Source organism: Penaeus chinensis, chromosome 31 (assembly GCF_019202785.1).
Source record: "Penaeus chinensis breed Huanghai No. 1 chromosome 31, ASM1920278v2, whole genome shotgun sequence".
NCBI classification, from domain to species: Eukaryota; Metazoa; Arthropoda; class Malacostraca; order Decapoda; family Penaeidae; genus Penaeus; species Penaeus chinensis.
This window is the reverse complement of record NC_061849.1, coordinates 20201210-20216209: the sequence shown is the minus strand read 5'-3', so window position 1 is coordinate 20216209 and position 15000 is coordinate 20201210. Positions and strand designations below refer to the sequence as shown.

Below are 15000 nucleotides of genomic sequence, written 5' to 3'. Positions count from 1 at the left end.
CCCCACATAGTGGCATTGGAGCTTGTCTTTCAGGAACTCAACCAGTTGGATGCTCGTGAAGTAGTTGTCCGCATAGATGGCGGAATTAGCGGGGTCTTTGATGGTCTTGGCAAGGACAATCACAATCCTGTTGCTCAGTAGCTGTTCTTCCTCCTCCTCATTCAGGTCTACAGGGTGGCTGCTGAAGGTCGTTTGTCCCTGATACATTAGGACATCGTGGATGAAACCATCGATACTCGCACGGCAGAATAACTTGTAGCCGAACTTTTCCGGTTTGTTTGCGATGTACTGGCGAAGATTCCCTGCCATCGTGCCCTTGTATGCCACCATCACTTCATCAACCGACTGATGGGGAGTTTCCTTGACCCGCAGAAATTGTTTTGTTATTCCTGTGAAGAGAGGCCGTATCTTGTAGAAGCGGTCTGTGGAAGCCTTGGCATAATCGTTGTTGTTGAAGTGAATGGTGGATCTGAGTTGTTTAAATCGCTTTGCGGACATGTAGTCGGTCACCTGTGGGATGCGGGTGTTGACTGCCCAATAGTCATCCAGGGAAGGAATGTGGACTACCCCCATGTAGAGTATAATGCCCGAAAACACCATCAGGTCCTGGATGTCAAGGGAGAAAGCGGTACTGACATCCTTCTGCCGTGCATACAGGTTCGTCTGGTACACAATGTCTTCAAGTATCTCCATGGTCAGCATCTGGAGGAAAAACTCATAGGGCTTCAGGAGGAAATCAGGCACCAGATGGTTATACTCGGGTAAAGGAGTGTGTCCGATGTCTTCTTTCTTCCATATCCTTGATGGCTGGTCCTTGGCCTTCTTCACCTTCTTGGTGGGTGGTGGAGTGTCCCTCGAGACCGTCTCATCCTCATCATCCTCACCTGCATCATCATCAAGAGGCATTTCTTCAGGCCTGATCCTAGTCACATGTCCTGCGGAATGTGTATAAATTAGTAACATGAACAGAGATAAAATAAAGCTGGCTTAATTAAATAAAGCTAATTTCTTTATATATATATAATGTATATATAGGGTTGGAAATATATTATGGTCACTTTGGACATTATATTAGGTATTAAAAAGCAAAATCAGAACTCGATCAGTGTGGACCGATAGGGCCACACATGGTTGTCGGCGACTCAGTTTTGTGGACCGATCGCTACAGACTTTTTCACGTAAGTTTTACACTAACTTTCCATAATGTCAATAACTTGAAACCATATTCTTTCAAGAGATAATTTATTCAAATGTACTATATGTGAATGGTATTTACTTACGTTCATTATTTTGGGCGTGAGGGCGGCGAGAGTAGGAGCAACTGGGTCCACTTGTGAAGACCAGGGAGGTCTGCAGAACACTGCCGACTTTGTGGAAGCGTCGCTTGTAGCCCGGCCAGGCTGGTGGTCTGTGATTGGTCGAATTATGATGACGAGATTCTCCTCTATTGGCTGAGCCAAAGAGATGCGTGTTTCGTCATCATGACGTCATTATATAGGCGCGAAAACACACGTGACTTATGTGGCCCGATAGGGCCACAATAGCGACAAAGGGTTAAGGTTTACTCAGTAGTGATCAAACTTGCTAATTAATACATATATTATACAAAAGCACACAATATACAATGCCGCTAAATAACAAGAAGCGTTACTTCACCTTGTAGTGTTACCGATCTACTGAAGATTTTTATTTGTTTCTTTATGATTCGATACTCTGATTATCTAAAGTTTAACATTCCACAATTAATGGTAAACTGCCACCACAGACTTTTTAGGAGTGTCAGATCTCTCAAAACAGCAATGATAAAGGATACTGTAATCCTTAACTGTATTGCTGCAAGGGAAAAACTCCACGTACCCAATCACAGGGAGAAAATACAACCCTGTTTATCCACAGAACTTGGATTCCTCCCAGGACATTGGGCCTCCGAGATGAAAAACCTCTTCAGTACTCATCAAAAAAGCTGTAGTATAATATATCTACTCTACACTATGTATCTGTCCGAGTGATCAGAGGGGGAGACTTCAATGCACACCACCCCTTCCTGGCTCCCTGCAGGGCACCGGATGTGGCTGGCTGTCACATAGCCAATGTGCTTGAGATATTCCCTAATATTACTCTTCCCAATACCCAAGAGCCAACGCACATCAGAGGAGGGGTCTTAGACCTAACCTTGGCCATTGCGACACTGGTGGAGAGAATTAGCTGGTGTTTCGATGAGACCGTCACAAGTGACCATTAAGGCACAATAACTACCCTTATGGATGCTGGCCAAATGCCACAACCAAATCCAAGATGGAAAACAGACAAGGCCAACTGGCAGGCGTTTCAGAACACCTTGGCCCATTGTCTGAGATGCAATAAACCCCCACATAGTGAAAATGTGGAAGTGCTTGAAGCCAGACTTAGCAATGCTATAATTCAAGCAGCCTCTGACCACACCTAAAACTCGGGTTCAGGAGTCACAAAGACGTCTGGTACTTTAATGAAGATATTAAGGAGGTCAACCACAGAGTAAACATGTGCCGAAAACAATTCCGAAGGAAAAGAACCCATGACAACCTAGTCCTCCCAAGGGAAGCTGTCAGGGATACCAAAGAAACTGCCAACAGAGTCAGGCAGGAAAAGTGGCTGGAATGGTGTGAGTCCTTCAACCACCAAACCACCCTTTCAAAGCTATGGCAACAGGTCAGGTGAGTCACGAGCCGCTCAATCAGAGGCAAACAGACTGTCACACAAGTTCTCTACGAGAACAAGCAGCAACAGTCTGCCAACCAAACTGAGGACAAGACAAGAACGACTACAACCAGACAGACTTGCTCGTATCAGAGAAAGAGCAGCCAAACCTGATGACTCAGATGTTATCTTTTCTCTGAGGGAACATTAAAAAAAAAAAAAAAAAAAAAAAAAACTTTAAAAACAGATCTCGCTCAGCCCTAGGTTCTGATGGGATTTCGTACCCCATCATGTCCCATCTAGGACTAGCAGGTGAGCTAGCACACTTGCAACTCACCAACAAGTCCTGGGAAACTTCCACTGTACCCCAGAGCTGGAAGAGGGCTACCATAATTCCCATCCCAAAACCAAAGGAGCCAGGGAAGTACTGCCCCATCTCTCTCCTCAGCTGTCTGGCCAAGACGGCCGAGAGGATGGTACTAAATCGACTCCAGTGGAAAATGGGACCCCCACATGAACATCTCCATGGGTTCACAAGGGGCATGAGCACAGCACACAGCATAGCCACGCTCTTAAGCACAACCAGCACTGGCACATTTGTAGTAGTATTCCTAGACCTAGAGAAGGCCTTTGAATTAGCAGTCCACTTGCCATTTAGGAGAACCTGATCCAGAAAGGAATCAAAGGAAAGCTCTTGGCTTGGATAGGTGACTAGTTCAGGAACAAAACAGCCAGAGTCAGATTCCAAGGTCACCTATCACAACACATACCACTAGAAAATGGAATGCCACAGGGTGGGGTTCTCAGTCCATCCCTATTTAACACCATAATGTCCTGTATCCTCAACATACACCTCCCAGTAGGGTGCAAGATCATTTCCTATGCAGACGATCTTGCAATCACCTCCACTGGACTATACTGCCTAAATAAAGCCCAGTGTTGTCTGGACCTTGTATATGAGGGGTGTTGTAGGACAGTACTGATGATATCTGCAGCCAAATCAAAATATTTGCATATTTATTTATATACATATATATTTATATTTATATTTAAATATACATTTAAATATATATTCAAACATGTGTATTTATACGTACACACACACACACACACACGCGCACACACACACACACACACACACACACACACACACACACACACACACACACACACACACACACACACGTACACACACACACACACACACACACGACACACACACACACACACACACACACGACACGACACACACACACGTACACACACACACACACACACGTACACGTACACACACACACGGTACACACACACACACACACACACACGTACACACACAGGTACACACACACGTACACACACGTACACACACGTACACACACGTACACACACGTACACACACGTACACACACACACACACACACATACACACACACACATGTATGTTTCTATACATACATAAGAATATATATGTATGCATATATATATGTATGCATGTATATATATATATATATATATATATATATATATGCATACATATGTATATATATAGACACACACAAACAAACAAACAAACAAACAAACAAACAAACAAACAAACACACACGCACATATGCATACACATGCATACACACACACACATCCACATCCACACGCACATATGCATACACATGCATACACACACATCCACTCGCACATATGCACACACATGCATACACACACATCCACACGCACATATGCATACAGATGCATACACACACATCCACACGCACATATGCATACAGTTGCATACACACAAATCCACACGCACATATGCATACACATGCATACACACACATCCACACGCACATATGCATACACATGCATACACACACATCCACACGCACACATGCATACACACACATCCACACGCACATATGCATACACATGCATACACACACATCCACATGCACATATGCATACACATACACACACACACACACACACACACACACACACACACACACACACACACACACACACACACACACACACACACACCCACACACACCCACACCACCCACGCACCCACGCCCACACCTACGCCCACACGCACACGCACGCGCGCACACACACTCACCCCCACCCCCACCCACACCCACACCTATTGGGCTGCCATACATTGATGCTTAAACAATGGAGCGTTTTTATGTTTCAAGAAATATGCAGCTATAATTGAAAATTGTGTTGAAAGAATGAAAAATGCCACCTCACCGCCTCAGGTGTTGCCATTTCGGTAAACAATCAATTCCAGGAAATCGTATTTTATAAAAAAATATCCCCCTACAAAGTTAACGATAATTAATACTATAATACACACACACACACACACACACACACACACACACACACACACACACACACACACACACACACACACACACACACACACACACACACACACACACGACCAATCGCCATAACTCCGTTGCCCAGCATGCTGTGTAAAAGCTTTGTCGCCGACTGGGTTTACCAGGACTTCGTGCCCAGCGTTGATACTCGGCAGTTGGCAACATGCGCTCCTCCTCTACTACAAACTGCCTCGTCAGCTTCCTCGACTTCGTCCACGCCCAGCTCGACATCACCATCACTATCATCTTCATGGATTTCAAGAAAGCCTTCAACCTGGTGGACCACACTACGGTCATCTCAAAAGCAGAAACTTCCACGGGCATCAGGGAGTGCCTCATCCCCTGACTGGCAGACTTTCTCTTCAACAACCAAGAGGCCGTGCGCGTGCAGGGTCAAGTTTCCAGCCTTCTGCCACTCACATGCGGAGTCCCACAGGGGAGTAGAATGGGGTCCCCATGCTTCCTTATCATGATTAACGACACTATCCTGGATACCGAGCATCGCTAGAAATACGTGGATGACTCGACCATCGCCGTCGCCATTGACAGTTCCTGCCCTGACCACTCTGCCATCCAGTGCACCCTCGACAACCTCCTCCCCTGGACCACCGCAAATCACGTCAACCGCCAGAAATTGGTCGTGATGCAGTTCGACTTCTCCACCAACCCCGCCTCCGCGCCCATCCTCACATTGGACGACCACCCGCTCGACGTAATCCATTCCATCAAGCTGATTGGCGTCACCATCGACGAGAAGCTGAGGTCTGCCTCGTACAGACTTCACATGTTGCGTCGCCTCAAGTCTTCCACTTCCAGAGCTTCAGAATATCTACAGGCTATTCATCCTGCCTAAATTGACCTACGCCACCCCCGCCTGGTCCTTCTCCCTCACCGCCACCCAGCTGCTTTAACTCAAGAGGGTGCAGAAAAGGCCAGCCAAGATTATTCTCTCACATGTCTATACCAGTTAAGACATCCCCTTGACTACCCTAGGCCTCACCTCCTTAGCAACTCACTACAGCAGTTTGGCCTGAAGTTGCTGTGCCATCCATACCACCCCGACATGCTGCCCCTCGACGCGTCGCCGCCTCGCCGGTCCCTACGCGCCACCAACAGACTGGTGCCCATCAGGGCCCGCACTGAAAAGAGCACAATACCCATTCTAGTCCGACTCATCAATGAGCTCTAGTCCACAATTACTAGTCCAGCTCCTAGCACACCAGTATTTGCACTTGACTTTTGTTATTTTGTTATAGATTGTTAGTTTACTTTGTTTGTTGATTATATGTATTTATGTATATGTAGTTTGTCTTTTTATCTGTATCTCTATGAATATTTTCAGCCTCTGGCCGCATGGAAATTAGATAACCGATTATCATTATTATTATTATTTAAAACTTCAATGCAATATTGCAAATGTCTGAAGGTGATTTTGCATCGAATATGGCAGACAAAAAATTAGAAGGCCCTTTTGATTTAGTGTTAAACTTTATTTTAGTGGTTTCTTATTTCCTAATATTTTCTATTCACGTCATCGAGGACTGTGTTTAATCTTGTCCAAATGTGTAAAGACATAAATTATCAAATGTCTCCTACCTTTTTTTGTTGTATTTTACTTAAATGCAAATAGCGGCACACACATTTACAACTTTAGAATGACAACAAAGTTAGGGATGCTACCTTATTACAATAAATTTTTATAATAGGGTTTATAACAATATAAATGTGTGTTCTGTTACCAGTATTAACATCGAGATGTGGCATTGGGGTACTTCTTTTGGTTTATTTGAAGTTTGAAGTTTGTAATTAAAATTCATCCCAGCATATTAAATAATTCAATGTTTTTATTGACTTGTTTATGTTTATGTGAAATTAAGGAAAATAACTTTTTTTTTCAAAACTTTGTATGTCGGTATAAACGATGATACCGTGTTTTGTAGCGACAGTGATACAGCATGAAACAATGTATCAAAGTGCTATGGGTTTCAGGATGCTACAAAAAAAGGCCTATATTCGATACACCACATTATATATGACTTTTATCCGATATTGATTTTGACTCTTTCATTACTGAGTTTTACCAGGAAAACAAATATCACTCTTTGACTAATGAGGCTTCAGGGGATGTTTCAACACATTTCAATAATGTGTAAGTAAAGGGCAAACATTTTAAGGATATGCACGAGCCTCTCTCTCTCTCTCTCTCTCTCTCTCTCTCTCTCTCTCTCTCTCTCTCTCTCTCTCTCTCTCTCTCTCTCTCTATAAGTATGTATATATAGCTCCCACGTGGCTAGCTCCAATATAAGTATGTATAAATAGCTCCCACGTGGCAAGCTCCAACGTGGCGTGCCCTAGCTGCGCCAAGCCAGCCGGCGGCCTCAGAGAGCGTGACCCACGCCACCCACCAGTACTTAAGGCTCAGGATGACCCAGGTCAGCCAAAGTCACTTCAGAGAGCTCCTGCCGACCGCCTGTCGGGTCAGGGCTGGCTGCTGGTAGCAGCCGCCGCGCCCGCCCTCCGGGCAGACCAAACACTAAGCCTTTCCAAGACTTGTATCCGTGTGAATTATCTGTGTTGCTTACGCTTCTGAATAAAAGAGGTTAAGCCAACCGTCCCTTTCACTACTCCTGCTAAACCATATGTTTAAGGTGTTCATATAGAGCCTTTACACACACACTCTCTCTCTTTCTGTGTGTGTGTGTGTGTGTCTTCTTTATAGCATCAGCGAAACCCTAGCACTTTGATACATCCTGAACACGTGTTTGCACTTTACTCACACTTTGGAACCTATCGAAATATCTCCAGGTTGATACAAATTGCGATACTTTTCAAATTATTTTACATATCTCAATTAGGAATTACGAATCGTTGATATAAAACTCATATAAGGATACATAAAAATGTTTCTGTGCCTTTTGGCAGTACATCAAATATGTTAACTCTATATGGATAAAGAGTCAATAATGAAGGTCTTTGAAACGACATGGTCAGAATTGTTGATACATGACAGGTACTGAGACAAGTGAGAGTTTATATCTGTGAACATAGAGATGCAAAACTTCAAACATAATTTCCATACGAAGCAGCTCAGAACTACCCAATCCTTAGCCAACTAGTAGCCTAATTGGTTCCCCGTATATCTCTACTACACCTTCAGCACCCAGCCATAACAGTGAGAACTCACACCCATTACAAACTCTCCAAGGAGATATAGACCAGTTCAAGTGTCTATGCATACCTCATCTACTACACTGTTGACCCTGGAGTGACATGTCATGACATATCCCTCACTCGCTTAGCTCACTTTCTAGAGGGGGAGTACCTTTAGCTGCACGTCCTCCGCAAGCTGTAGGTTAGCATACTTGCCAGGTTGGGTCACATTAGGTCAACAGATTATTCTCGCACTCTCACCAGCAGGCGCTTCTCTCGAATCACTGCAGAGATCTGACTGGCTAATACAAACACCTTTCGGCACTCATTGGACCACAGGCTTCCCTCTTTCCCTGTTTACTTACACAGCCCTCATGTACGTAAGCCACAAAATTCAGATCAGAGATCAGCATTACACCATCTTCTGGCAGACCATGACAAACAACAGCAACTCAGGAATGCCCAGTTCTTAGTGACAGGCACTAAGACGAGTATATATCTCCTATATCTGTGAACATGGATATTCAAGACTTCAAAGAACATACTTCCAGTTTTCATTTGAAGCAGCTCATGACTCCCTAGTCACTAACCGGCTGGAGAGGCTACCGGCTCCTCCGTTGATCTCCACTTCCCCTTCTGCACCCAGCCATACCAATGGGAACTCCCTAAAGAGATATAGACCAGTTCAAATGTTAGATGCATTGTTCGTCTTCTATGTTTGCTTAGTGTTTCACTAATATAATTGAGGGTGAAGAAAACACTGATGAGAACTGAAGTAGGATTTGAGATCAACTCTGACAAAAGTAAAATGGAACTCTTCATGTTCCTTTGACCCACACGCCAGGCTCCGTCTGAGTGTTACTGCCAGACGTGTGACTACAGAGACAAAATAAAATATTGTACTCTATAAATCGTACAGATTTATAGATTACATAGATGATATGCTACACAGCAAAATAAACTAAACAATCTTTTATATTTCAAATGGTGTAACATATCACATAAAAGGCAGTGTGTATAATATAATCACAATTATAGCAATATACCTACGATAATACTGGCATCACAACCCGTATGTAATGACGTCACAACATGGCACTCACTCACATCATTATCACAACCCACATTCATACCCATCTACCACACTGACATACATAAGTACATACATATGCATAGAAATACATACATTTTATATATATATATATTATATATTATATATATATATATATATATATATATATATAAACACGTGTGTATGTATATAAAGTGTATCCACCTTGAATAACCAGATTTCAAAAAAGGTTCTTGACTAACCATTCCCGCTTTCTTCCGTACTTTCACAAGAAATAAGCATACAAATTTTCTGTCATTTATCTTTATTCAAGATATTTGGGGTTTAGCAACAGGGTGTGACACTGATTTTGCATTAAAACTATTTGTATAGATAAAGATGCTAAGTTCAGTAATCAATTACTTACGATCTATTGCTATTTTCAATTGTTCTCAGGTATAAGACTAAGTCTAACTGCTGTAGAAAAAGATCCGCAGATGCATATTTGTCAGTTTATAGATTGCTGAAAACTTTTAAAAAAAAGTTTATGCTTTGAAGTATTTATGGATTACAGTATTTCCACACTGATACATATCTTCCCCCTAGCTTCTCACAAGTCCCACCATACAACAATACATACATATTAGGTTGTAACCAATGTTGCCTATAAATAAACAGTTATCACAGTGTATAACTAGGCAGATGCTGCAATGTCGGTCATGAATATAAGTAAAATTTCAAACTTGGTAAAGTCATTATTTTTTGTATATAGTACGTAAATGTAAACATGTGCCGCTTCCGATTTATACCGAAAATGGCTGGAAGACACTATTTCCATGCTCAGGATCTTACTCCTATCCACTGTGACAGGCGCCGCAGGGTGTTACAGAAAATGGAATAATACCAAAATAATATCAAATTACACACAATTTTTTTTTTTTTACTTATTGTACACTACCTACAGATATAATTGAGATCTGCTGAAGGAAAACAATCCATTACTATCTTAATACAGCATAATAGAGGACAAATAAGGACTATTGAAAATATAGAAAAAGACATCAAGACATTGCAAGGAGGAAGCAAGGATGTGGGCCGATCCTACAAACCACATCGTCGGTAGTCACTACTTAAGTAAGCCCATTGCCTGAATATTAGTCCACATGTGGGATTGTAAACTGCGAGACACCTAGATTCAATGGGTTAAGTTTACCTTAATTCTGCAAGCTTAAAATACCCAGTCCTACATTCTAAACAATCTGCAGGCCAGTAGAAAAAAAATACTGTTAATTTGAAGGTTATGAACAGTGTTATTCAGGTGGAAGTATATATTTTCATTTTCCTCTTTAGCACAGTTGGATTATACTGAATTAAGTTGGTTTATAACTATTATGTCAGTTGGAGGACAACGGTATCTTGGTAACCTGACATAATTGTTACCAGGTATAGAGAACACCTGCAAACGACTAAGGTAGCTGTGCTTTTGACTCTTCATTTGTATCTGATTGTTGTCGTTCACCATTGTCAGTGTTTGAACCGCCAGTTTTGGTTCCTGTATGTGAAACGTTATGATGACATAAGTGTTGGAACTAGCATTAGCATTGCTTAGAGGTGAGCTTGAAAGTGGAAAGGACTTTCTATATACATGCAAAGGCAGAGATTGCTGAATCCAGATCTTTATATTTTTATAAGTAGAAAAAGTGTCTCTTTTTACAACTGCTTTGTACTTCATGTAAGTTGCTTATCCCAGCAATATACACTCGGTATGAAAACAGGACTCTACATAGAATTATCATTTTCAGTTACAATCCCCCTGAATTTATATTTTTTTCCCCAAAAATATGACCTGTCTTATGATACAGTACACAGGGATATACTGTTGATAAACAGTAGTTCCATGAATCAGTAAATATTGTAAAATCATATAAAGGGAAATTAAGTGGAAAGCCAGTTTTACCCTTTGTCATTTTTAATGAATGGATTTTAACGTAACTTAGTAAATTTTCGTTACCTAATTACTGTTCGCTGTAGTTTTTGCATATTTTGTTGCAAAAAGAAGTCTCAAGCTCAGCCACCAAATAATCAATTTGTAGGCCCAACGTGACCCTACCTGATTTTTTGAAAATATGATGTCAGTACGATGTCATTAAAGCGTAAAAGCAGTAGAATATAAGAATATTTCCGAAAATCAAGGAAAAGGGTAAACTGGTGAGATAGATATGCCCATTAATGATTCCATGGTGACTAAGCATTTGTGGAGCCAGTCTCAGCACAGTGTGTTCCGATTTATTTAGTTAAATACAGTCGCAGTTCGTGCATTGGAACTTGATTTGCAGTACATATTAGTCTCACTCACTCACCGTCCGAGAGAGCCATGTACTCCTTTGAACACACTTATGATGATTAAGGACAGCTTCCCGTATTAAACTCATAAATAATAGATAACTTAAGCTGTCTTTAGTAGAGCAAGGAAAGTACCAGTATGTTGGATTTTTTCCCAATACTTGGGATAGGCGTTGTGCTACTTTACGTCATCATGAAAATCTGCCCATCCAAACCTGAGTTTCCATACTAGAGGCCAACCTCCTTTCTGTTGTGCTTATTTTTTTGTTTTACATAAGAAGACTAGCTTTGCTTTTAATTTATTTAATGGAAATTCGTTGGTTATATTTTCTAGATAATTCTGTTTCCAGAGATCAGAGAAACTAAGTGGCTCTTTGATTTTGTATATTTTCTATCGTGTATGTATATAAAGTCTGAATGTATAATTGCTTTGACAGCAATGAAAATTATGAATGTTAAGAGAAATCTTGTAAAGTGAATTAAGGTAAATGCATATGCCCATGTAAAGCTGACAAAACAAAAATCGTATGTCGTTATTGTAACCTGACAATCCATGTAAATGGCATTACCATAGTGAGAATGAAAACCAATAAAATTTTACGAAATCACCAAAGTGGCAACATAAAAAATAAGTAATGACCGATTTATATACTTTATGCTCCTTGTTCTCAACTATATATAGTTAAAAAGAAATGTCTTGTTTTTATTTCCATACAAAGGAGCATATTTAATATGCTATCAACCCTCTTAAGAACCAAATGAAAGACACAAGAGAGATGGGTGGATGTGTGAAGGAAAGATTGTGAGTAACAGTGGGCGAGAGAGGGAGGGAGGGAAGGGTGAAAGAGGTAGAGAGAGGACGAAAAAGAGAGGGAAAAAGAGAGGACGATGAGACTGAGAAAAAAGAGAAATAAAGATAACGAGAGAAAGATAGGGGGTAGGGACAAGATAGAGAGAGAGTTGACGAGAATGAGTAAGAGTGTTAATCTCTAGACAAGTCTTGTGCGGTCACCCTGGCTGTTATGTTGATATTGATGGCGAGATTCTACATTTCAGATTCAAAATAATTTCCTTCTTCAGTTAAACTGGTTATATTTAGGTAAATTGTGGATTCATAACTCTTAAAATGTATTAGCCCTATTTTTGATAACTGGATGCCAATTTGGGTAGTTCAGATGCATTCAAGCTATTACTGTATTTGATATTTTGCCATTATTAGTTCCAGATCTTAGGTCCCTGTATTTGCATTTATCACTTTTGCATGTGATCTTTTGAAATGAAAGAAATTCCGTTCAGGCCTTCTGTGTGTTACCTCTAGTTTAGAGAGGTAAGGCCCACTCTAGATAATTGTCATAAATAAGAATTAAGATTACATTCATTGTGAACTTTTAGTTATTTTAGTTTATTGTTATGCGGGGTAATACTGATAATACCGAGAACTAAGGTTTGAATAACATAAATTCTTCCAAGTGTAGATCCATGCAGATCTACATTACTTTCGTGTAGATCTGCATGGCTCTTACATGTAATGTGTCCGTTTTTGTATATGCGATTTTTTACGAAGTGCTTTGTCAAATGTTACTTTTATTTCAGAGAATGTATTTTTAAGTTATCCCTGTCACGTATAAGGATAATTTTATAGAAAATGATGTCGGATCTATTTATTATTTCATCTTACACTGAAATATTTTAGGTTACTCTTAAAGGATTCCTGACCATTTGTTCTAACTTGTTTTTCTTAATTATATTAAATTTGCATTGCCTTTTAAAGTCATCATCTACTGTCCCCTATGAGAGAAAGACATCTGAATCGTATCTTGGAGATACTCAGAAGATTGAGAGGTACCGTGAGAATGTTCAATCATCATCAGTGTCACCTAACAAAGATATCTGAGTCTTATTTTGAAGATACTCAGAAGATTCATAGGTACCGTGAAGATGCCTATAGACTGTGTCATGCTTTGTATGGCAATTTAAAATTCTAGATATTTATTGCATTTGTATAGTGAATCACATTATAAACGTATATGTTTAATGTTAGCTTAATATATCATTTAAAATTGTGTGTCATTTACTGTAGAGAATATAAATACGAATGTCCAACTATAAGTTATGCTATTGATGCACGAGTTAAGGGTAAGGCTTGTCATTAGAAATACGATTCTCATGTTATTATGGTGAAAACCATTTAGGCATATTCTATTGCATTTTTTATCATATTCCTCTTCGTGTTTTTTCAGGCAAGTAATGGTCCGAGACCTGGTTATCCGGGTGGGCATGCAGGAGGTGGACCACCTGGCAAAGGAGGCCGACCCCCTTCCAACCCAGGCCCGGGTCCTACTCTACAATACAGACATGGTCCACACCCCCCTCACCCCTCTCACGCCCCCCATGCACCGCACCCACCAACCTCACAGCACCACCAACAGCAACAGCAGCAGCAACAACAGCAGCAGCCACAACAGCAGTCACAGCCTCCACCACAGCATCCTTCAGGTCCTCACCATCAACCACAACAACAGCAGCAGCCACCACAGTCTGGTCCATTACAGTCGAACCAGCAGTCTGGACCAGCATCCCAGTGGGTGGGATCCGGGCCGCACCAAAAACCTCAACATCCCCAACAACAGTCACAGCAACAATCCACTGGTCCAGGTCAACAGCAAACACCACAGCCAAGTGGAGGGGGTGGGACAGCTGGGTCTCAGTATGCAAGTGTTCGTTATCCTGGTCCTCACCCAGGCCAACCCCCGGCTGTATCGCAGCCCCCAGCTCCCTACCCACCGCCCCCGCCATCATACCATCACCAGGTAGGTTCTTAATATTTTTTAGCACTGTCTTATAAGGTAGGCATTTCTTATACTCTTTATTTATTTAGGGAATGCATAACCCATTTCAGTCACAGTTACTCTTTTTTCTTGAAAGTTTAAATTTTGACGTGTATGTAGATTTAAGTCGAATTTGGGAAACAGCTATAAGCCCAAATAATTTGTACAAAGTAAATATACTTTGTACAAAATTGAGTGACATATATGTCATGCATTGCAAATTCAGTGCCATTTTTAAGAATCAGGGAAGAACGTAATATGCTTACAGACATGTTTACTCATATATATACGTAAGTTATATGTCTTTTGTTGTAGTTTTGTATCATTCGAGCTACAATTGAAAGCAGTAAAACAAATACTCGCCATGAAGAGGAAGATTGCAGGGGATGCAGAGTCCCATGCTACAGTAACTACATTGACTGCATGAAACTGTCACATCCACTCCCTGCACATCTTTGTACTTTTTTCTTGGTGGTTTTGCAAGGCATAATGGATGTCTACTGTTACACATTTAGTCTGTCATAGTTCGCATGACAGAAGGTTCCCATGAATTGTTGGGTGGGTA

General features: G+C 41.2%; 1 protein-coding gene across 5 annotated transcripts in view; it reads left to right on the top strand.

The window, feature by feature from the left end:
- LOC125041634 (RNA-binding motif, single-stranded-interacting protein 1-like) overlaps nucleotides 1-15000 on the top strand; it is a 224677-nt gene that overhangs the window by 104961 nt on the left and 104716 nt on the right. For all 5 annotated transcript variants that reach the window (XM_047636700.1, XM_047636697.1, XM_047636696.1 and 2 more), the window contains one exon: nucleotides 13848-14417. In XM_047636700.1, coding sequence (XP_047492656.1) covers nucleotides 13848-14417 — 570 coding nt within the window. The remainder of the gene's footprint in view (nucleotides 1-13847; nucleotides 14418-15000) is intronic.